This window comes from Nothobranchius furzeri, chromosome 4, assembly GCF_043380555.1.
Source record: "Nothobranchius furzeri strain GRZ-AD chromosome 4, NfurGRZ-RIMD1, whole genome shotgun sequence".
Taxonomy (NCBI): Eukaryota; Metazoa; Chordata; class Actinopteri; order Cyprinodontiformes; family Nothobranchiidae; genus Nothobranchius; species Nothobranchius furzeri.
This window is the reverse complement of record NC_091744.1, coordinates 12,521,317-12,543,283: the sequence shown is the minus strand read 5'-3', so window position 1 is coordinate 12,543,283 and position 21,967 is coordinate 12,521,317. Positions and strand designations below refer to the sequence as shown.

The 21,967-nt window shown below is 46.0% G+C and overlaps 2 protein-coding genes across 5 annotated transcripts; one reads left to right on the top strand and one right to left on the bottom strand.

Moving 5' to 3' along the window:
* The first annotated feature begins 658 nt into the window (after window positions 1–658).
* On the top strand, window positions 659–3,761 carry LOC129159804 (uncharacterized). The gene is made up of 3 exons (XM_054737007.2): window positions 659–1,121; window positions 2,446–2,972; window positions 3,648–3,761. Exons 1-2 carry the CDS (start codon window positions 1,070–1,072, stop codon window positions 2,970–2,972), a joined length of 579 nt encoding a protein of 192 aa, XP_054592982.1. The 5' UTR covers window positions 659–1,069; the 3' UTR covers window positions 3,648–3,761.
* Window positions 3,762–5,705: 1,944 nt separating this feature from the next.
* LOC129159803 (uncharacterized) lies at window positions 5,706–21,305 on the bottom strand. 4 transcript variants are annotated; one of them, XM_070550098.1, is made up of 7 exons: window positions 20,810–21,305; window positions 10,788–10,844; window positions 10,383–10,456; window positions 10,001–10,212; window positions 9,782–9,929; window positions 7,738–7,847; window positions 5,706–6,394 (listed from the first exon to the last, which is right to left on the bottom strand). In XM_070550098.1, exons 3-7 carry the CDS (start codon window positions 10,420–10,422, stop codon window positions 6,014–6,016), a joined length of 891 nt encoding a protein of 296 aa, XP_070406199.1. In that variant the 5' UTR covers window positions 10,423–10,456; window positions 10,788–10,844; window positions 20,810–21,305; the 3' UTR covers window positions 5,706–6,013. The 4 variants fall into 4 exon arrangements, 3 of the variants coding, with proteins under 3 accessions (XP_070406199.1, XP_054592981.1, XP_070406200.1); XM_054737006.2 differs by having other exon boundaries at window positions 10,793–10,844; XM_070550099.1 differs by lacking the exon at window positions 20,810–21,305 and adding an exon at window positions 16,317–19,109.
* Window positions 21,306–21,967: the final 662 nt, after the last annotated feature.

The window sequence follows — 21,967 nt, the reverse complement described above, 5'->3', positions numbered from 1 at the left end:
GCAGCTGGTCATGCTTAGAAGAGGGAACTGCTCGCGGTCCAACAAGGTGGTTCTTGGCCTCGACGCCACACAGCGAAGCCAAGTCCGGCTCCAGTGAGGGAACGGATGGCCAGCCCAGGTCGGAGAAGCCCTCAACCTTGGTAATGGGCACATATGTGGAAATTGGCGCCTTGAACCCGGCAGGCTCGGAGAAGGCGGCGGACCAGCAGCTCATGGCAGCGGGGAAGCGTGGCCAGACGGGGTCTGGACAGCGCGTCTGCGTCGCCCCAAAAATTCCCGTCAATTCATCTGCCTCAGGCGGAGCCGGTTCTGGAACGGCTAGCCCCTTGCGGGCCGCAGCCGCGGAGATGATGGTGGGCAGCTCCTGGAGCAGTGCTCTAACTGCTGGCAGGGAGGAGCGAGAAGCCACTGGGGCAGAAGGACCCGCTGAGCGAGGCTTGTCGACCTCCGTGTTGTACAGGAGGGAAAAGGGGCTACGGCAGCCAAGCTCGTCGTGCTCCTCACGAGGCTCGTCGACCTCCTTGTTGTACAGGAGGGAATAATGGCTGCGGCAGCCAGCCTCGTCGTACTCCTCACGAGGCTCGTCGACCTCCGTGTTGTACAGGAAGGAAGAAGGGCTATGGCAGCCAGCCTCGTGGTCGACCTCCGTGTTGTACAGGAGGGAAGAAGGGCTATGGCAGCCAGCCTCGCGGTCGACCTCCGTGTTGTACAGGAGGGAAGAAGAGCTATGGCAGCCAGCCTTGCGGTCGACCTCCGTGTCGTACCAGAGGGAAAAAGGGCTATGGCAGCCAGCTTCGTCGTACTCCTTGCTGTCGATGACATCGTCCAGTCGGTAGGAGCCAGCCGGCTCCTGGCCAACGTTGAAGAACTGTAATGCTTTGTCCAGCGAGTACATGCCAGCCACCGGAATTTCCTCGTCGGTGGTGGGGGTGAAGTACTCGACCCGGCGGACCTTTTCAGCCACGGGCAGAGCGGTACAAAACGGGCACGAGGCCTGGGGGTCAAGGCCAGGCCAGCGTGGTGAGCCCCGAGACAGACCTTACACTTGGCGTGCAGGTCGCAGCTGGAGATGGAGCCCGTCTGGCAGGCCGGGCAGATCCTGGCGTCGCTGGACATGGTCGGTGAGTAGATTTTTCTTGTATAATTGCTCTTAAAGGAAGCTCTTAAGCTTGGCGTGAAGAGAAAACGGAGGCGAACAGTGGGGTCGTTCCACTTATATAACCCACAAGGGGTGCCCACGTGGTGGGCGTACATTTAAGCTCTTCATGATTGGCTGATGCTGAGATCACCCTTCCAATAGCAGCTCGCTTAAGGGCTAAGACTAGACGAAATAGAACTAAATTATCAGACATGATGTCTCATCTGCTGCTTTTCTAAACTTGCAAAAAGTAACAAAACCATTTGAAAGCCACTATTTGTGGATTCTCTGAAAGTTTCCATGGAGTGTGTGACAACTTATTTTTTCATTGATCCTATCGTCTAATCTCACAGCTGAAACAAGCATCCTTAATAATCTGTGCACAGGAAGCTTACCGATGCTGTAGTAAAACAAAAGGTATAATAATTTCTTATTAATAAAACCTTTTTGCAGCACTACAGCAGAAAATGACATTTTGTAATAAATATGCTAAATATTTACACATGAATTGTTTTAGAGCCCTTTTATTGGCAGAATCTGATATTAATTTAGTTCTTACAAAAAATGGGTCCCAACATGGTTTGTGTGGCGTTGCCATAGTGTGACGTCATAGGCACAGATCCCCTGTCCTCTTTTTTGGAAATGGAAATATGGTCACCCTATAATAAACAAACTGTCCACCCGAGCTTTTGCACTGCACAGAGACGCTTCGCTGCCTACGACTTTGAACGTCAGTTGAGAGCGGTTGAGAGTCAATCTCATGCAGACTGACCAATGAAGAGAGGGCCTCAAGTTAAGAACCTCTCCTCATTGGTCAATCCACACGAGGTGGGTCAAAGGTTGGGCTGTATGGTGGCGCAGTTGTTAGCACTGTTGCCTTGCAGCACGGAGGTCGCAGGTTCGAAACTCGGCTGTGGCCTTTCTGCATGGAGTTGCGTGTTCTCCCCATGCATGCGTGGGTTTCCTCCGGGTACTCCGGTTTCTCCCACAGATCACAACATGCCCTATAGGTTATAAATTGTAAGTCGCTTTGGATAAAAGCATCTGCTAAGTAAATAAGCATAAACATAAACATACCCTGAGCGGGTTACGTGATGTCAGGCATTCAAGTATTGAGTATATTTACTGCATATTACAGTAAAATATTCTGTATGTGACCATATTATGGTGATCCTTGGGTCGTGATGATGGGGCCCTTTAATATTGTTGCCCAGGGTACAACAAAGTGTTAATCTGGCCCTACCTATAACCCAGTTGTTTTTTTTTTAATTCAATTCAAAATATTTTCTGCCATTTTCTCTGTCTAGAGCCAAAGCGCGTTCCTCCTCCAGTATCACCGAAGCCTCGCGGGCCTCCGACAGCTCCCAAACCCGGCAAAGCTGTAGCGTCTCCAGTTACCATGAGCCCGGCTGCAGCCAGTCCCACCTCGGCCCCTAAGCCTTCCTCTGTAGCCCCTCTTCCAGCTCTTGACACCCCCTCCGGCCCCTGTCTGTCTCCGGGACTCCCTCCTACTTCCCCGTCTCCAGCTCAGAGTCCCTCCACTCCGTCGCCTCACCCCGTCAAACCTCCTCGCTCCTCCATCGCTGGCCTCACTATTGACCTCCTGGGAGGAAGGGAGGTGGAGGAGGAAGAGGAGGAGGGGAGGAGAGAGAAGGAGGCAGAACCCGAGGAAGCCTTTAAGGAGGGATGGAGCGAAGGAGGAGATGGTGGGTCACATGGAGGAAGGGGAGAAAGAGGGAGAGATTCAGAATCGTTTGGAGGAGACCAGCGCCTCCTTGGCTGCAGCTCTGCAGGCTGTAGAGCACAAAATAAAGGAGGAGGACAAGCCAAATGAGTGAGTATGAAGTCATGCTAGAGAGTAGAATCAAATAGAATCCTCTACATAGGATGTCCGGGTAAATAAAACACATCACATTATCTTTTTGTTTTCTGAAATAAACAAGTCTAATATGAAATTTCAGAAATTAGGTCTGGATGAGGGGCAAAAATCTAGAAAATCATCTTTACTTCCAGATTTCCCCCTTTACATTACCTAAAACTAAAAAACTCAAATGAAGAAAACAGTCATTGTCCAGATGGTCTAATCGATTTTTACTTTCTTTATGAAGCTCCATGGCAGCCATGACACCTAATAAAAACATGATTTCTCATGTACTTTACTGGTCTTTGTAAAACGTCATTCTCCTATAAAATGAAAACAATTGTAAAACATGAGTTTTTTAAGTATAAACAATAAACAAAAATCATGATTTATATTATTATTTTGGGATTTATCATTACTTTTTGTTGATCTTTACAATTAGTCGACTCTATTGTATGTTTCTGAGTTTGTCAGGTGTGTGTGTGTGTGTGTGAAAATAGTGAATGTCACCCATAAACTGAATCTTAAAGCTGCTTTCCATCAGTGGAGGAACTCACCTCCACACTTGACTCATTGATTCTGTCAGCATGTTTATCGAAGCCTCAACAAAAGCTAATTATTCCATTTTTCTTTTTCAAAATTTTCCAGCCAAAAAGGAACCGTCTCTATCCTGGATGACATCGGCAGCATGTTTGACGACTTGGCAGACCAACTGGATGCAATGCTCGACTGATCTCCAGCCCCCCTCCCCCTGACCCATTCCTCATGACATGTAGGTGTGTGAGAAGACGCGCTCCCAAGACTAAATGCTGGCGCTTTGGGGAGCTCGTGTTTGAGCGTCTGGCCCTCCCATGTTAAGTGCTTCCTGAGTAGCCTTGAAGAGGGAGTCCTCTTTATCTGGTGCAGTAGCTCTGGCTCCTTCTCCTGATGCGAGGAAGCTGCTCCCACACAACCTCTGACCTCTGCAGCCCAGCGCGTTACCTCCACCCAGCCTCAGACTGCTGCGTGGACCGAGAAGCACAATAATTCATCCCAACACAAAAAAGGCTGGCTTAGACAAACTTTCGGGTGCAGTCTTAAGAAACTAAGCACACTAATTGTCTCAAAGGCAAGTAGACGGAGAGATGAACAAACACGACACGCTCTGATGAGGATTTTTAAAAGCACACTGAAACACAGACCGCTCTCTTTGCGTCCGTCTCTCCTCTAAAATATCAAAAGGATTCATTTTTCCAGATGCGTCGTAGCCTCCGTTTCTCCTCTGTACGAGTGGAGGCCAGTGGTTCGCTGGACTTCCTGACCCGCGTGTCGTCTCTTCTCACGTTGTTGTTGGTGCTCTTGCTGTTATTGTTGGTGTTGTTGTTTCGAGCGTGTGCGTAGTCCCTGCTTTTTGCTCATGTCAGTGTCCTCCTGCTCGTACAGTACGTAGTTACGCTAAGGATCAGACCAGCTATGAATTCTTAAGACACTTGCACATAAATCAGATCGCCGGTGTTCATCTCTACACATGAAGGTTTTATGCTTGATAATAATAATAAGAGACCAACACACGTGAGGTACAACCAGTGGCGGTTCTACATGGAATTACTCCCCGGGCGAGGCCCCCTTTGAACCCCCCCCCCCCCCCCCTCTCCAATAGATCTTTATCATGATCCATAATATTTTAGAATTACCTCTGTAATTGTAATTTAAACTGACAAAAAAACTGTAGACTACCAAAAATGCCAACTTTTACAGAACAAATCATGTAAAAATAATCAGTGCAGCCATCTGCAATAAATAAACAGGATAGTTAGTGGTGACTGGGGAGTTTTCTTCTATTCAATTCAAGTTTATTTATATAGCGCCAAATCACGACAAGAGTCGTCTCAAGGCATTTCATGTAATAAACATTCCAATTCAGGTCAGTTCATTGAGCCAATCAGAAAAAATGTTTCCTATATAAGGAACCCAGCAAATTGCATCAAGTCACTGACTAGTGTCAATGACTTTACAGCAATCCTCATACTAAGCAAGCATAAAGCGACAGTGGAGAGGAAAACTCCCTTTTAACAGGAAGAAACCTCCAGAGAATCCTGGCTCAGTATAAGCAGCCATCCTCCACGACTCACTGGGGATCGAGAACACACACACACACACACACACACACACACACACACACACACACACACACACACACACACACACACACACACACACACACACACACACACACACACACACACACACACACACACACACACACGCACACACACACACACACACACAGAGACAAAGTAATGTGTCTATAGTTATATTGTGATTTCTTACAGCACATCCACTGTCAAGGAAAGCAAAAAGTTATTATCAGGAGAGGGAGAAAGTTTAAGTGGTTAGCAGCAGTGTGCTAGACAATAGCCCCCTCCATGAGGCCACCACAGCTCAGCAGAACATTGTTGTAGCTTCTTCTGGTGAGAAAAACAGAGAGAAATAAGAAATAAGAAATAATAATAAGAAAAAATATCTACACTTTAGACAAGTGACAGATTTCTTAATACAAGTAGTGAAACACTAATTTCAAGTGCAAAATTAAATAAAATTAACTCAAAACTAGCCTGTTGGTGCTTTTTTCAGTTTTTTATCCCTCTCATGTTGAGATGAACAATCTTGGAACAAGCAACTGTACAAGATTAATCTTCTGCAATCAAGAATCATTAATAGGTTTTGTTTTAAATCAAGACAAAGAATTTATAATAAAAGAAATTAGGCACAGGGTGTAATAAACAACCTTTATTTGAAATTTCTTTTCAAATGTCAAAATTTTTTCCAAACATCGCACAGATCAACGACTTTCTTAACAAATCTTAATTTTAAGCGTATTGTTTTGTATTCCTCTAACACATGAAGAACCTCAACATTTCATATACTAAAACTTTGTTTTAAGATGAACATTTTAGACACAGATTTTTTTTTGGTAACGTATACAGTGTCAGGAAGAATCTAACAAAAAAAATTAAGAATGTAGTTGTAAATGTCTACATCACAACCTCTAAATGTTGGGTAAGAACTTTTCTGAACAAACATGACAGTCTAGCTTGGACAGTGCTACTTCTAACAAAAACTTTTCCACTCTGCCATGGCTTTGTGTATGAGCCTGTGGTGTCTTGCTCATGGATATTGTCCTTTAAAACTTCAGTCTGAATGACAGACAGAAGGGTTGCCACACACTTTGGATAAGTGAGATGCAGGGTGTAGCAGTATGCCATTAGATACAGCAAACCTTGACCGACGACTTCTTTTGCAAATGTGGTGATGGGAGTGGTTTCCAGTGCCACAAGACAGGATGACCCATCAAACAGCAAAACCGGGCCCAAGAGGGATGTCTTCTGGAGGTACATGGCTGGATCTTCTGTTGGCTAAAGAAAAAGGACAAATTATTTCTTCATGGTAGAACAGAGAATCTGAAATGTTTCTGGTGCAGTCCAACTACTTGAGACACAATTGCTGTCCCCACATGACTGACCATTTAATTTTAATTACTTAGAGACTCTGTCTAATACTAATTTTAATTACATTACATTATGAGAGAGAGAGAGAGAGAGAGAGAGAGAAAGATGAAAAGTCCCCAAGAGAGAGAGAGAGAGAGAGAGAGACAGAGAGAGAGAGAGAAAGATGAAAAGTCCTCGAGAGAGAGAGAGAGAGAGAGAGAGAGAGAGAGAGAGAGAGAGAGAGAGAAAGATGAAAAGTCCTCGAGAGAGAGAGAGAGAGAGAGAGAGAGAGAGAGAGAGAGAGAGAGAGAAAGATGAAAAGTCCTCGAGAGAGAGAGAGAGAGAGAGAGAGAGAGATGAAAAGTCCCCAAGAGAGAGAGAGAGAGAGAGAGAGAGAGAGAGAGAGAGAGAGAGAGAGAGAGAGAGAGAGAGAGAGAGAGAGAGAGAGAGAGAGAGAGAAAGATGAAAAGTCCTCGAGAGAGAGAGAGAGAGAGAGAGAGAGAGAGAGAGAGAGAGAGAGAGAGAGAGAGAGAGAGAGAGATGAAAAGTCCCCACCATCCTGTTTATTCTGCATCCTGCAGCACTACGGATCAGAACCGCTGCAGATACGAGTCACATTACTGCTACAAGTCTGCTCCACACACAGGAGCAGGAAGTACAGCAAGCCGTTGTAGTGAACATAATTTAAACTGTATTATTGCCAACCCGTACATAATAGACATGCCATCATTGCATTGTTAGCAACAGAAATTAAATGTTGTTACCATTTCCAATACAAATGCATGTTAATGAAATACATTATATTTTACTGCATATATTTATGTGTCATTTAGACTAAGATGAGTGTTATTAATACAAACCTAAAACGTTACTGAAATGTGGGTCAAATATATAAAAATATTTTAACTATAAATATCAGATGGTAAAAAGGAAATAAACACTAATCTAATGCATATTATTGAGCCTTTCATAATAAGAGTCTGTTATTTCAGCCTGATCATTTTGATGTTTTATTTCATATTTTTTAGCAGCAAACCAGTTTTGTTTCACTTGAAACGTTGTCAAATGAAATATTCAATTAATCCACAGAAGCTTAGATTCAAACACTTAACGATAACATATTTGGCTTTTGAAAAATTGAGGCAGTTGAATGCACAGAGTATGTGGTGGGGCATGGTCAGGATGGTACCACCTCTGCCTCAATTTGAGTCAGGAAAAACCCTGCATGTACAAAATAAAACCACTTGCAGACATTCAATGAGAAAACTAACCTGAAGGACATGAATTAATGCCTCACTGGCATGTCCCAGCTTCTTGGGGGGTACAGCTGGTGATGGGAAGAGCATGGAGAGTGCCCTGAACAGGGCTATGTTGTGTTTCACTGGAACACAGTAAATCAACTTTTAGTTCAACATTACTCTGCCTAAATCTGATTGACAGCTTCATCTTGAGTTCACAAATAATCCCGTGCCACCATTAACAGTCCTGTATTTTTCTAAATACCAGAAAGCATTATTTTGTACACTCATTTGACAAAAATTGTTCATCTTATATTATAGGTCTAGACATTCAAGAGTCAATCACAAGAGCATCGACTCCGCAGCTGACTGGATCTCAAGCCAGTCGGCACTTGCTTACTGCCTGAATTAAATAAAAGATTGTTTCTATGTTATTATTAAGGATTTGAGCATGCTCTCGTGTCCTTGAATGCACTGGCAGGAGATCCATCTGGAGCTATGCTGTGATTTGGGATCCATTGTGGAGCGACAGATGAACCGCACAAATCCGAATCCAGTCCATATTCTATTTTACAACTAGAACCCTCCAGAACCTCCTCTGCTCCCCAATCACACGCTTCAAGGTAACCAGACTGAATGACAGCTCAGAAGAGGCTGCACTCTCAGACATTTCCAAATAAAACAAACACCAGGCAGATCGACTTCTTAAATGTAAATAACAACTCGTTACTCTACGATGTATTCAATTCTATTTTTAATTTATTCCCGACAGGAACCTCTCATCTGTCCCGACTGTGTTTATAACCTCTGCAACTAGCTTGGTTCTTTTGCACTTTGGCAGCCAGTGTCTCGATCTCGCAAGTTTTCTTTTTTCTGGGTAGAACACAGGAATCCCTTAATGTGCTGAGGACGTAGCGTGACCAAATATGGTTAATTGAGGGTGTTTCTGTATATAAATGACTGAACAGACATGAGCACCTGGGTATGCATGTGTGATTTTTAATCAGACGAGTATAGAGGAACGTGCGTACGAGAGGCCACCGCATGTTTCATAAATCAGGATTTTGACTGTTTGTACGAACAATCTAAATTTCTTTCATAGGAACGAATTTAGGAATATTTCTACAAAGTTTTGGTGAATGAGGCCCCAGAATCCTAGCAGTCACAAAGAGCAATATAAATAAAATTATAAATAAATTTAAACACTGTAGACTATTTTTATGGGTTGTTGTGTTTAATTTTAAATGTAGTTGATGTAATGTACAGAAAGGTCAAGCTTCTTGTCCTTGTTGCCCCTCGAACTTATCAATGTTCAAGGACACACAGTGCACTGTCACATCCACTCTTGCCGGATCCACTCCCAGCAGAACCAACCGGACTCCACCTCCTATCAGGCCTCGTGCCTCCGGCACTCGCCAACGTTCCCTACGCCACTCATAAAAGCCGGAAGCATTCTTCCAGACGCCGTCAGTCATCGAGGGTTCTTCAAGCTCAAGACTAGAGCCTCTTTTACCTTAACAGACTCTAAACTCCTTGCTCCGATCCGGAGCCGAATCTCCTGCTCCTCTCTGGAGCACACTCCACCCACACCTGGAGCAGCCAGCTTCTTCCTGCCTCCCGCTCCATCGACTCCAGCCGTGGGGTAAGTCACCATCCGTGACAGGGCTCAGTCATGCTGTCACAGACGGTGAATTACCCCACGGCTGGAGTTGGAGCGGGAGGCAGGAAAAAGCCAGCTGCTCCAGGTGTGTGCTTCCGAGAGGAGCGGGAAATTTGGCTTCTGACGGGAGCAGTAGGTTCGACTCCTGGCCTGATGGGAGGTGGAGTCCGGTTGGTTCCGGCAGGAGTGGATGTGACATTGCACCCCAGCTATCATCTTTTTCTCTGAGAAAGTTTGGTCTCCTCAGCTTAAGAAATATTTAACTATATACTTTATTAAAGAGGGGTCATCTGACATTCTAACCAATATGGTACAATTATTCCAGTTTCATCAGTGTTAACAATATACATAACGATAATCATACTTATATCTGTAGCAACAGTTACATGGTGTGTGGATGACAGCACAATGACTAACCTTCATCCAGGTTCATGGGTGGCTTCAACACCTTCTTCCAAACACCGTAAAACTGAACCGTGGAGCAGAAGTCATCCCATCGCTTCTTTAATTCTGTCAGGAATGTGCAGTTGCCTTTATCCAGGATGCGCCTCAGCTCGTCCATCACCTATAGTGAAAGAAACAAAAAAGTATATGCTTGCTTTATGGGGAAGAAACAATAAAAAATAAGCCACTTACATTGTGAAGCTCCTTGAAACATGGGTATGCCTCGAGAATCTTTCCGGCTCTTTCCTCTTCTTTCAGAACATCACTGTCAATGAAGGCTCGTCTTGATTGAAACTCAAGGTCAAGGATTTGCCGGACAGCGTCTTGGTTGGGCCTTGGCTTCTTATACATTGCCTGCAGAGTCTTGTAATGCCTGGCCTGCGTTACTCGACTATCCTTGTCAGCTAAAAAAACATAACAAACATTTAAAAAACATAGGAGAATCTCCAATCTCAGAATCTATGTGAATAAGGATTACATAACATAGTTAAATTAAACAACTGTGAGCATAAACAATCCAGTTACTCAGCAGTTTACACAGATGAATATATTTTGAAACACAAGGTTGAAATACCATTTAGAATCGATACTGTAAAATCATCCAATCCATCCATGATTTCCTTGTGTTCCTTTCAACTGTGCCTTTACCTGGAGGACAGAAACAACCATCATGCTGTGCCATGCAGATAAAAACGGAAACTGCTCTAGACTGGTTTTAAAAGTCTAGTGACCACCTGTCATGGATCCAAAGTTTAGCACCAAAAGCATCAAACATCTCTTATGTTTTTTATTGGGGTTGAACTGTATTTTGATCATGTGTTTCAAATAATATTAGTAATATCAATTTCACAAGAATGACTGAAAAAAAACCTGTTGTTTTTATTCTTAAAAACAATTATGAACTGTTGATTTTCCAAATTCTTTCATTCATGATTTTTTTTTCACCAACTGAAAATAGTTCACTGAAAGCTCCATACACCTTACACTCGTGTGTAATCTTTCCGGCAGGATGAGTGACTTTCTTTATCCAGGGTTTCTGCAGAAATCAGCAAAACAAATTTAATGCTTTTTAATGCCATTTTAATGCCATTTTTAACCTTTTTAATGCCATAAACAAACACACATGAGAATCCACGGATATGTATGTACATAAAAAATCCTCTGAGAATTCAATGTATTATAATGTACCCTGAGATAAACAACAAAAAAATGTATGCCTGGAACATAGCAAATACATAGTTGCATGGAAAGTTACATGTTATTGAACATGCTACAGCATTTTTTTCACACACAACAGGATTAATGCATGTGCCTTAGCTCACTAGTTTTTGATTCCAGCTCTGACTCAACATCTGTCAGTTCACTGCATTTGTCCCTGTATCTCTTCCTTAGAGTATTAGATTTTGTTATCATTTGAGCCATGAGCGTGCTCGGTTTATTTTCTGCCTGTTCAGCTAGTTGATCAGCATCTTTCTGAAGGCTGACACACACCACCCATAATATCTCTTTTTCTTTTTCAGCTGTTCTAGATGAATGGAGCGCTCCACATGCACTCTCAGACATGTTATGGCTTCTGTTTCTATAACTTCACATGCAGACATTTGAGGTTTGCCAGAAAGGAAAGCTGGCCTGTACACTTTGCAGGGCACAATGTCATCAATGAAGAAACCCCTGTCTACCATGATGACCATCTCTAGTTGTAGCATTTTCAACACACCAGATTCCCAGGTTAGTCCTTTCCTTTCTGGCAAAACTCAAATGTCTGCATGTGAAGTTATAGAAACAGAAGCCATAACATGTCTGAGAGTGCATGTGGAGCACTCCATTCATCTGGTCCAAGAACACAAGCTTTTTGATTGTTATTCCCCTCCTTGCATTTGTAAACAATCAGCTATATGCTGTGGTTTTTCTCCTTACCAACTTTTAAAATAGCCCACTAGTGAAGGCCTGGGCAAAGACGCCTGATGTCTGAGAACCTCAACATATGTACGGCAACCACACTGTATATTTACACACTTTCATAAAGAAGCTGCATATCAAGCTTTCATTCAGATGACCTTCAACAGTGCTGCACCCTGCTGAGGGACATCCGAGTAAAACCTTGAGATGGCCATTTTCTGTTCACTAACTTGCTTTAGTAAATCATTACTTTGGTTAAATAAATCAGTTGTTGAACCCCCCACTCCTCTGTTTGGTCTCCTTTCTTATTACAGCCCACCACTTCCAGTCTGGGTTGTAACAATCTGCAGACAGATTTCTGAGTATCTCCTCCTTTGGTATACAGATCCTCACTGAGCCAAGTACTGTGAACAAATAGTTTCTCCATGATATTATCCAGCAAGGTCCCGTTTTTGTCAAAACAAGGGTGAGGTAATGAAAAAATAGAAATATTTCATTAAATTAACATTTAAATTATTTATATGAATCATTAAAATAAATAAAAAAACATGTTTTGAAATATATAAAGTGCACCAAACTTGACTCAGTCCATTCAACAATTCTAAATGGACAATTATGTAACTCATCAATTAATTATTTGAAAGGATAATTTGTCAATTAAATGCTGAAAAAAATAAACAATACATTAATGAGGCAAGAACTTTTTAAACTTGAACATACCTACACCCACAAGTCTATTTTTACCTGGAGTCTCCTCTCAAGAGTGGCTGAAGTAATATTACTACTTTGACAGAATACAAATTCTCTCTCTTCCTCTCTGGAAGCCCCACTCTAAGGGCCTTTGCAGTGTATTAGTGAGTCATATATTATACAACCACAGTCATAAAGTTTTCAATCAGTAGTTTTATTTCAGTATGTATTTTTCCAGTATCACAAAAAATATTAATTTTATATGGTTAAAATCATCTAGCTTATGTGCACTTTTTAAAACACTGCCCAGCAAACATTCGGACGTTTAATGACAGTTGAACGGTCACAACTGTAAAATAATATCACAGGAATTAGGAAAAAATTACACAACATCTACTCTATTTGCCTTGCCCATACTCGAACCTGGATCCTCTGGGGGGAGAGTCACCAGCTCTACCAGCTGAGCTATGACAACAACTACTGAATATCAGATTTCTTTATATAGATAGGTAGAGGGTAAAGTGCGGGGTAAACTAACCAATCAGAGGACAGAGAAGATCTGCCACAGGCCACGCCTCCAGAGTGCCAAAACCCCTTACAGCCGAGCGAGCAGAGTCAGAAACCGAGCACGCAGAGAGGCTGCCGAGCGCGCAGAGAGGCTGCCGCGCGCGCACGTTTTCCTCTGCCGTGTGCTCGTTGGCAACGCGCGCACGCAGGTTTGTCACTTGTGCACATCCTTGTGCGCTCACAGACACAGTTTGCTCCCTCTCAGTGCACAAATGACCTCTCGCTATGTATATTTTCACTCGCGAGTCCCGTTCACACGCGCGATGTGGACCCAATCCGCGTGCACGTGTTGTGGCACGCCTCTGACGCCATACCTGTCTGTTTTGTGTCCTGTGTGGAGTCATTGTTTCATTGTCAGCGTGCGTCCTAATAAACCTGTGAAGTTAATTCTACCTGTCTGCCTGCCTGCTTCCTCCCCGGTCTGGATCCTCGCCTTATCTCCACTCCACTCCGCAGTACGTCGTGACAGAATGACTCCACCCGAACCCGTTGATGGATCCAGCCGGGAGATTCTGCCTTGGGAGAATCTGCTCCAGTGGCTTACCCCGACCCACCAGCCGGCTTCTCCGTCTCCAGGCCCAGCTCCGCCTCGCTGCCGCCGCCGGCATCGCCGACCTTCGGCCGCGGCGTTCCTCCCTGTCCTCCCGGAACCGGAGGCATGTTTGGACTGGGAGCCGCTGCCAGATCGCTCCAGCTATGGGGGCACGAGGCTGGCGATCTGTACCCCCGGAGTCGGTCCACGGCGTGGGGAGAGACGCCGGAAGCCACCGCAGCCCTGCGCTTCTGGACGGAGCTTCGAGCCCGCCACTGGCCGTGCCCGGCGTGGCAGTTCGGACACGCCCCCGGCCAGACCACCAGTCCCGTCTCCTGCCGAACCGGAGCCTCCGTCGGTTGCAGAGGAAGGAGCAGCAATCGCAGCCCGGCTGATAGAACAACGGGCGGAGCTCGACCGGTTCCGCGAGCTCCTCAGCCGCCAGGAGTCTCACCTGGATGCTCTATCCTCCTCGTCTCTGGGCCAGAGGAGCGAGCGCGGGATTCACCCAGCAGATCTCGCTGGTCAGCGGACTGAGCTGGCCCAGCTCCGTTGGGCGCTCAGCCTCAGGGAGCTAGAGTTGGACAAGCTGACCTCCCGCCTCTCCTCATCGCTCCAAGCTCTCCTAGCAGCGGCCCTGCTACCGACCCAAAAGCAGACGGTACCGGATCCGGACCAAAACTCGGCGGTTCAGAAGTCGAGGGACCAGAAGCTGACTCCTCCGGGCCCGAAGTAGACGGTTCCGGTTCCGGTCCAGAGGTCGACCGTCCGAAAACCGAAGGACCAGAAGTCGACGCCCCCGGACCCGAAGCCGACGCCCTCGGACAAGAAGTCAAGGGAAGTCGACGCCCGTTCCTGTTCTGAAGTCGACGCCCGTTCCTGTTCTGAAGTCGACGTGTCCGAAGGCGCCTGTTCTGAAGTCGTCGTGTCCGAAGGCGCCTCCTCTGAAGTCGACGTGTCCGAAGGCGTGTCCTCCGAAGTCGGCCTGTCTGATGACGTGGCCTCCTCCTCTGATGACGTGGCCTCCTCCTCTGATGACGTCGCCTCTTCCTCTGAAGTTGGCTCGTCTGATGACGTGGCCTCCTCCTCTGATGACGTCGCCTCCTCCTCTGAAGTCGGCTCCTCTGATGACGTCGCCTCCTCCTCTGAAGTCGGCTCATCTGATGACGTTGCCTCCTCCTCTGAAGTCGGCTCGTCTGATGACGTCGCCTCTGAAGTCGGCTCGTCTGATGACGTGGCCTCCTCCTCTGATGACGTCGCCTCCTCCTCTGAAGTCGGCTCGTCTGATGACGTGGCCTCCTCCTCTGATGACGTCGCCTCCTCCTCTAAAGTCGGCTCCTCTGATGATGTCGCCTCCTCCTCTGAAGTCGGCTCGTCTGATGACGTTGCCTCCTCCTCTGAAGTCGGCTCGTCTGATGACGTCGCCTCTGAAGTCGGCTCGTCTGATTACGTCGCCTCTGAAGTCGGCTCGTCTGATGTGGCCTCCTCCTCCGAAGTCGGCCCGTCTGATGACGTGGCCTCCTCCTCTGATGACATCGCCTCCTCTTCTGAAGTCGGCTTGTCTGATGACGTCGTCGCCTCTGAAGTCGGCTCGTCTGATGACGTCGCCGTCTCTGAAGTCGGCTCGTCTGATGACGTCGCCTCGTCTGAAGTCGGCTCGTCTGACGACGTCGCCTCGTCTGAAGTCGCCTTGTCTGACGATGTCGCCTCGTCTGAAGTCGCCTCATCTGGGGATGCTCTCTGCACTCAAGAGGTCGACACTCCGTCCAGCCGGGCGTCTCCACGGTTTCCGGTTCCGATGGTGGTTTTGAGGGCCGCTCCGGCCCAGCCTGCAGAGACTTTGTCACCGGCCCAGCCTGCAGAGACTTTGTCACCGGCCCAGCCTGCAGAGCTCCTCTATCATGGACGCAGACCCTCAAGGGTCCGTCCTCGTCTCCTCCTCTGCCGCTGGCGCCGGCCTCCAAGGGCCCATCGCCTCCTCTTCTGCCGCAGGCGCCAGCCTCCAAGGGCCCGTCGCCTCCTCTTCTGCCGCAGGCGCCGGCCTCCAGGGGCCCGTCGCCTCCTCATCTGCCGCAGGCACCGGCCTCCATGGGCCCGTCGCCTCCTCTTCTGCCGCAGGCGCCGGCCTCCAAGCGCCCGTCGCCTCCTCATTTGCCGCAGGCCCCCGGACTCTGCTGTTCCCTGCCGCCTCTCCATCGGTCCCTCGGTTCCTCTGGGCCCTCCCTCCGGGTCCCCCTCCTCCCGCCCTGCTCCTTGTTCCTGTGGGTGTCTGGGATCCGCCCTTTGAGGGGGGGGGGGGGGGGGGGGTACTGTCACACCCTGTCCTGTCTCCCTGTTTAGTTCAGCTCTGTCTCGTTAATTACCCCCACCTGCCTCTTGTTTCCCAATCACCTTAGCTCCCGGTCCTCCTGTATTTAAACCCTGTCTGTTTTGTGTCCTGTGCGGAGTCATTGTTTCATTGTCAGCGTGCGTCCTAATAAACCTGTGAAGTTTTTTTCTAACTGTCTGCCTGCTTCCTCCCCGGTCTGGATCCTCGCCTTATCTCCGCTCCACTCCGCAGCACGTCGTGACACCCTCCCAGAGACAGCACTGTCCTCAATGTTAACCACCAGTCTCATAAAAGTGTTCCTTCCTTTCCCCTCTAGAGAAGACGACTATTGATCAAATAGAACCGGAAAAAGGGTTTAATAAAAGAGCTGGAAAAGGTTTAATAAAAAGAACTGGAAAAACAGTAGCAGGCTAAGATCTGTGAACAAAACACGCATTGTTAGTCCTATTCTAACGAAGCACAAAAATGCTATGAATGTTGTAAACCAGTACCTCATCGGCCGACCGCTTGCCAATGTAAATTCCCGGTTGTTCACCCCTCAGTCCTGCTCACATTTCATAAAGAGAAACCGATTAAGGAAAAAACCCTTTAAACTAAAGCAAAGCCAGATCACTCACCACTTAGCTACACCCACGTCTGCACCCAAAGCGAGGCTTTCGACTTTTGCGGCTAGACCCCAGCTGCCCTAATTATAGCAGCCCTCTAACTACACACCTGGCCTCTCCTGTGTCAGCGGCATGACACGTACAACTAGAATTACTTCCGGGAACTAAGGTGACCCGGTTACACTGGGCAAACAACACTAAGATTAATAAACAAAGAGGTCATCCAACACGTGGGTAAATAACAATAAACAATTAAACACAAAGCGCCGGGACTAAACCGGGTAAAAGGAAGGAATTTGGAGGAACACCAAAAACTCCACCAAAAGGGTGAGCTGAACTCTTTTACGAGTATGCTAGTGAAACACAACCAAGCTTGATATTTCGAGGAAGGATAATCTAACCACATAGGTATCAAACGAGACTTTAACGTCAGGTTTTCTAGGAAGGAAAAAGAGGAACACTCGCTCTAACACCAGGCCTCTTCTAAGCTTCCCTCCTCGAATGTCAGAAGGAGCTGCCTTTTAACAGGGAGCGCACTGATTGAAATGAACTGCACCTGGCTCCGTTAGAGCCAGGAGAGCAAGATGTAGCGATGAGGCCACCTTGTGGCCACCAAAATAGACAGCGTCTGTTACACCCCACTACAATGACCTTATCAGTATGTAGCACCAAATCAGATAAAAAATCAGAGATCTGATCCAAAAACTCAGAGTAAGGGCCTGGTGGACGATATAAAACTACAAACAAGAGTGGTTTTACAGTTTTGCAATCTGGATTAGGAAAACTAAGAATAAGATGTTCGAACGAACTGTAGCTATTAATTGGTAAGGGACTGATTAATAAGTCCGAATGAAAACTGGTTGCTACCCCTCCTCCTCGCCCTGTACTTCGAGCAATATGATGATTTAAATAATTTGAAGGAGTCAACTCGTTTAAGCTAACATAGTCCTCTTGCTGCAGCCAGGATTCTGTGAGAGAGAGCAAAGAGATCTGATTATCACAAATCAAGTCATTAACTAACAAAGTCTTAGAAAAAATGGATCTAATGTTCAACAACCCACATTTAATTTTTCTAGTTTTCTGCTCGGTTGAATTTGTTCTAATATTTATGAGATTTCCATGATTTGCTTTATTAAGCCTGATATTCAATCTGTGTGATTTTGGCCGTGGGCAGGACACTGTCTCTATGGGGTAGTGGGTGGGTAACAGTACAGAAGCTGCAGAGGGGTGGGTTAAACTACGACTCTGCTTCCTGGTCTGGACCCTGGGTAGTCATGGAGGACTAATAAAACTGGCCATGTTCCTAGAAAGAAGAGCTGCTCCATCGAAAGAGGGATGGATGCCGTCTCCCCGCATCAGACCAGGTTTTCCCCAAAAAGTTTTCCAATTATCAATGTAGCCCACGTTGTTTTCAGGACACCACCTAGACAGCCAGCAGTTGAAGGACAGCGTGCGGCTAAACATGACGTCACTGGTCCGATCAGGCAGGGGGCCAGAGAAAATTACGAAGTCCGACATTGTTTTGGCAAACTTGCACACCGAAGCAACATTAATTTTACTGACCTCCGATTGGCGTAACCGGGTGTCGTTACCGCCAGCGTGGATAACAATCTTACTGTATTTACGCATATCCTTAGTCAGCAGTTTCAGATAAGATTTAATGTCGCCCGCTCTGGCCCCAGGTAAACATTTAACTATGGTTGCTGGAGTCTCTAATGCCACGTTTCTGACTATGGAGCTGCCAATGATCAGAGTCGGCTTGTCAGTGGGTGCGTCACTGAGCGGGGAAAATCTATTAGAAACGTGGACGGGTTGGTGGTGGCCCACAGGCTGAGTTCTATGCTTCCTGCGTACCGTCACCCAGCCGGCCTGAGGTCCCGGCTGCTTGGGTTCTGCTGGAGGGTCGCTACGGGATGGTTCTGAGCTAGTTAGCCCCGCGCTAGCTAAGTAGCTACGGCTGTTTACGGGCTTTTCAACAGCGCAGAGCCGGGACTCCAATTCCGACACCCTCGCCTCCAAAGCTACAAAAATGCTACATTTATTACACGTACCATTATCGCTAAAGGAGGCAGAGGAGTAACTAAAAATCTGACACAGAGAGGAAGAGATAGGAGACGGAGAAGCAGAGACAGAAGTAGCTTTGTTTGCTTGTAGAGTTGTTTTATTTATTATTATGTGAACATGATCAACATGTGTTTGTTGTTGTTCAGGCAGGCCACAGGCCACAGCAAGCATTTAACAAATCCTAGTTTGAATCAGTAAAAAACGATTCAAGGAATTTTTTCAAACCATTTGAATATTCGTTTCAATATTTCAGCCCTATTAGCTCTGTTAGCAAATAGTTGACCGAATTTAATTGTTAAAACCCCAGTTAACTGGTTTAAAAAATTGAAAACATGCATCATGAGAGCGTACATACCTTTATCTTTATCACTTTATGTGACCACAAAATCATTGTTTTTCCTTTTTTATTTGGTCATTTCACACAATTCAGAAAAAACTGAAAGAATGATAGGCCTGTGTTTATGATATTATGAATGAAATGTGCGTTAAATAGAAGAACATCAAGATGTGATTGACTATAGCCATGTTACAGTTGATTCAGCCTCTACCTGCTCATTTCATTTGGGAAAGACCCAGAGGTGAATTCCCCCGCCGCACCCCTCCCCTTCCTCTTCTTCGTGAACATTCTCAGTCAGCAGGAGCGCCTGCAGCTGCAGGGGGCGCCAACTTGCCGTTTCCAATCCAGACACTGTGATATGACAGATAATAGAACACCTCGGTGCGGCGCAGATTTCTTTTTTTATTTTTTACTCAGCGCTTGTGCGCCCCTTTTGTGTCATGAAAAAATGCCGCCCCGGGCAACTGTCCTGTCTGCCCGTGCCTAAAACCGCTACTGGGCACAACAGTGATTTCAAAAATATATTTCTTCACATTTCAAGGCTTTATATAGCCCATCCAATCAACATTAAAACAGGCGCTCCTAAAGCGCCCTCTAGTGTTTGGTTAGTAAAATTGCCTTTAATCAACTTAACCTCCTTCTCGTCTTCCTCTTTTATCACCATTATTTCTAAATTTGGTGTTTATTCTGCAAATCTCCGTGCCTTCGTATTTATCTATTCCTGTTGTTTAACAGCTTCATGATTTCTTTGTCAACGCCCCTTTGTGTCAGTGATGTCCGAGTGATTTAACCCTAAAAGTTAACCCCCAAATGTCTGCAACCTTCTGTGACTACTGCAAAGCCTTGTATGAGCTAATATAAATACATTAAATAACAGAAAAATCTGATAAGCTGTAATAAGTTGGCTTCACTCCTCCCGACGCCCCCAGTTTTCAGTGTTTTCCCTTCATATAAGCCAAGACGGTGGATCAGCCACCGTCTTTGTTTTATGCTCTTTAAAACAAAGATATTTGAAAGACAGATAGTTCTATGTGAATAATAATAACTATGATGATAATCAAGAGGAATCTAAATGTTGAGTTGAAATGATCTGAGCCTGTACATTTCTGTTGGAGTTCTGGATGTGTTGTGACGGCTGTTGTTCCACGGTCAGGTTTAGGTTGCGTTTCTGCTGTGACGATACATTCCTGTACAGTTGTGATTAGAATAAATGTATAAATTAAACCTCGCTTTGCCTTTTTAATGCTTCATGTACGGCAATGTGCATTTTGTCTTGGGGCTGATTGGAGAACTGTAAAGGACTTCCTGCTACAAAAGCACATGTTAAAGGGGACGTGTTGCGACTATATTTTTAAAGTTAGAACAATTTTGTGGTCTATACAAAACAGGAAAATGCAATCTCACCAGCTCTTTGACATTTTCAGTACCTTTCAGAATGAGTCGTTTCATTGGGGGCTCGTTAAAGTTGCTGCTAGACACGCCCACCCATCCCCTGATTGGCTCAGCTTTTATCACAGTAAAAACTGAGAATTACTGATCACATTTCTGCTTTGTCTGCCAACAGCGTTATAGTTAAATCAGTGTATCACATCCAAATGATTCAAATCCAGAAAAGGCTTTGGGTGTGTCCTATATGCACCCATATATTTATTCACTTACAGAATAAAGCTTGTTGAGATAAAACATCCTCCTACTAAAGCTAAGTAGTTGAGAGAATTGAGAACAAAATGAAAACAATGTATAAATATAAACAAAAACTTGTCCAACCAAGTGTCATGTTAGGGGGGAAGGTGTCTGACCCACCACATGCAGAATCATTCACAGAGTCGGAGTATGGTATAAAAAAGAAAGTTTATAAAACGTGAACTAAAAGCGCAGCAGGAAAATCCAGCTGTGGCTCCGGGGGGTTATCTAGAGATGGGGGAAGAGTTAGTGGATGTTGAGGATCTGGACAAATGAGGTACAGGTCGAGACTTACAGTTTGTGATCCAGGGGAAACCAGAGAAGAGTTGTTCTGGGGGGGTAGTCCGTGAGGAGTGGGAGACAGAGACACACGCTGGATCACAGGAGACTGGGTTTCCAGGTTGCTGGAGGACTGGAGGAGCTGAGCACGGAATAGGGAGCAGGATCCGGTAAGGTAAGGTCAGTATGGAGCGGACAGCCAGGGAGCGGCTGGAAGACAGCGGGACTGGTCCGGTAGGTTGCAGGACGGTGTGAAAGGTGGTGGTGGAAATCTGGAGAAGAGGCAGCTTACAAAAATCAGGCAAGCTTGGAAAAACACACAGGAACCAGCAATCTGGCTAGAAGTACGACTTGGACGATATCTATTCGGATTACTCAGTAATCAGGCTCGGGAGTCATAGATACCGAAGTTGAGTTAATCATCCAGCGAATAAAGATGTCTCCCAGCAGCTTATATGTCCCTGGCCAACTGATGAGCAGATGGGCTGCAGCTGGTCCACTCCTTGACACGCCCACCTGCAGGAGAAGCTCAGAGAAGGTTTAGCAGAGAGAGGAGGACTCACCCCAGACCATGACACCAAGATAACTTAAAGTGATACTTTACAACTTTTTTGTATTTTGAACTCATTTTCTTGAGCCAGTATGTGCCAAAATGACCCTTTACATGGTGAATGAAATGTCACTCAGACCCTCACCGCTCTGTGGCCAGAATACCACACTTGCAACTTCAGATTGCCGGTCAGGTCTGTTGGAGTTAGTAGAGCTGATATGCCTGGTTCTGCAGCCTTAAGGTGCTTTTCCAGGAACACTACTCAGGGCAACTCGGACCGATGCAGTTCAGCCCGACCACGGTTTCCAAGGGCACGCTTTGGTATTTTCTCCCCTATTTTTAGTCCCTGCTCCATTGAGGTACCTGGCAAGGCTGAGTTGGGCCGGTATCGTGATTCTGGCCGCTGATTGGCTAGGGGCTTCATGGAGCTGGCGTGGGAACAAAACTGCTTTCAGATGGGCTGACTCAAACCACGCTGTACAGAGCTGTTTTAGGCTGAGTAGTGCTCCTGGGAAACCACCCTCAGTGTCTACATGAGTGATTCATCACTAAATTGAACAAATCAGCAGCCGCAGCTCCTAGCTGTTACTACTGGGTATGGAATGGAATATAATTTAAAATATA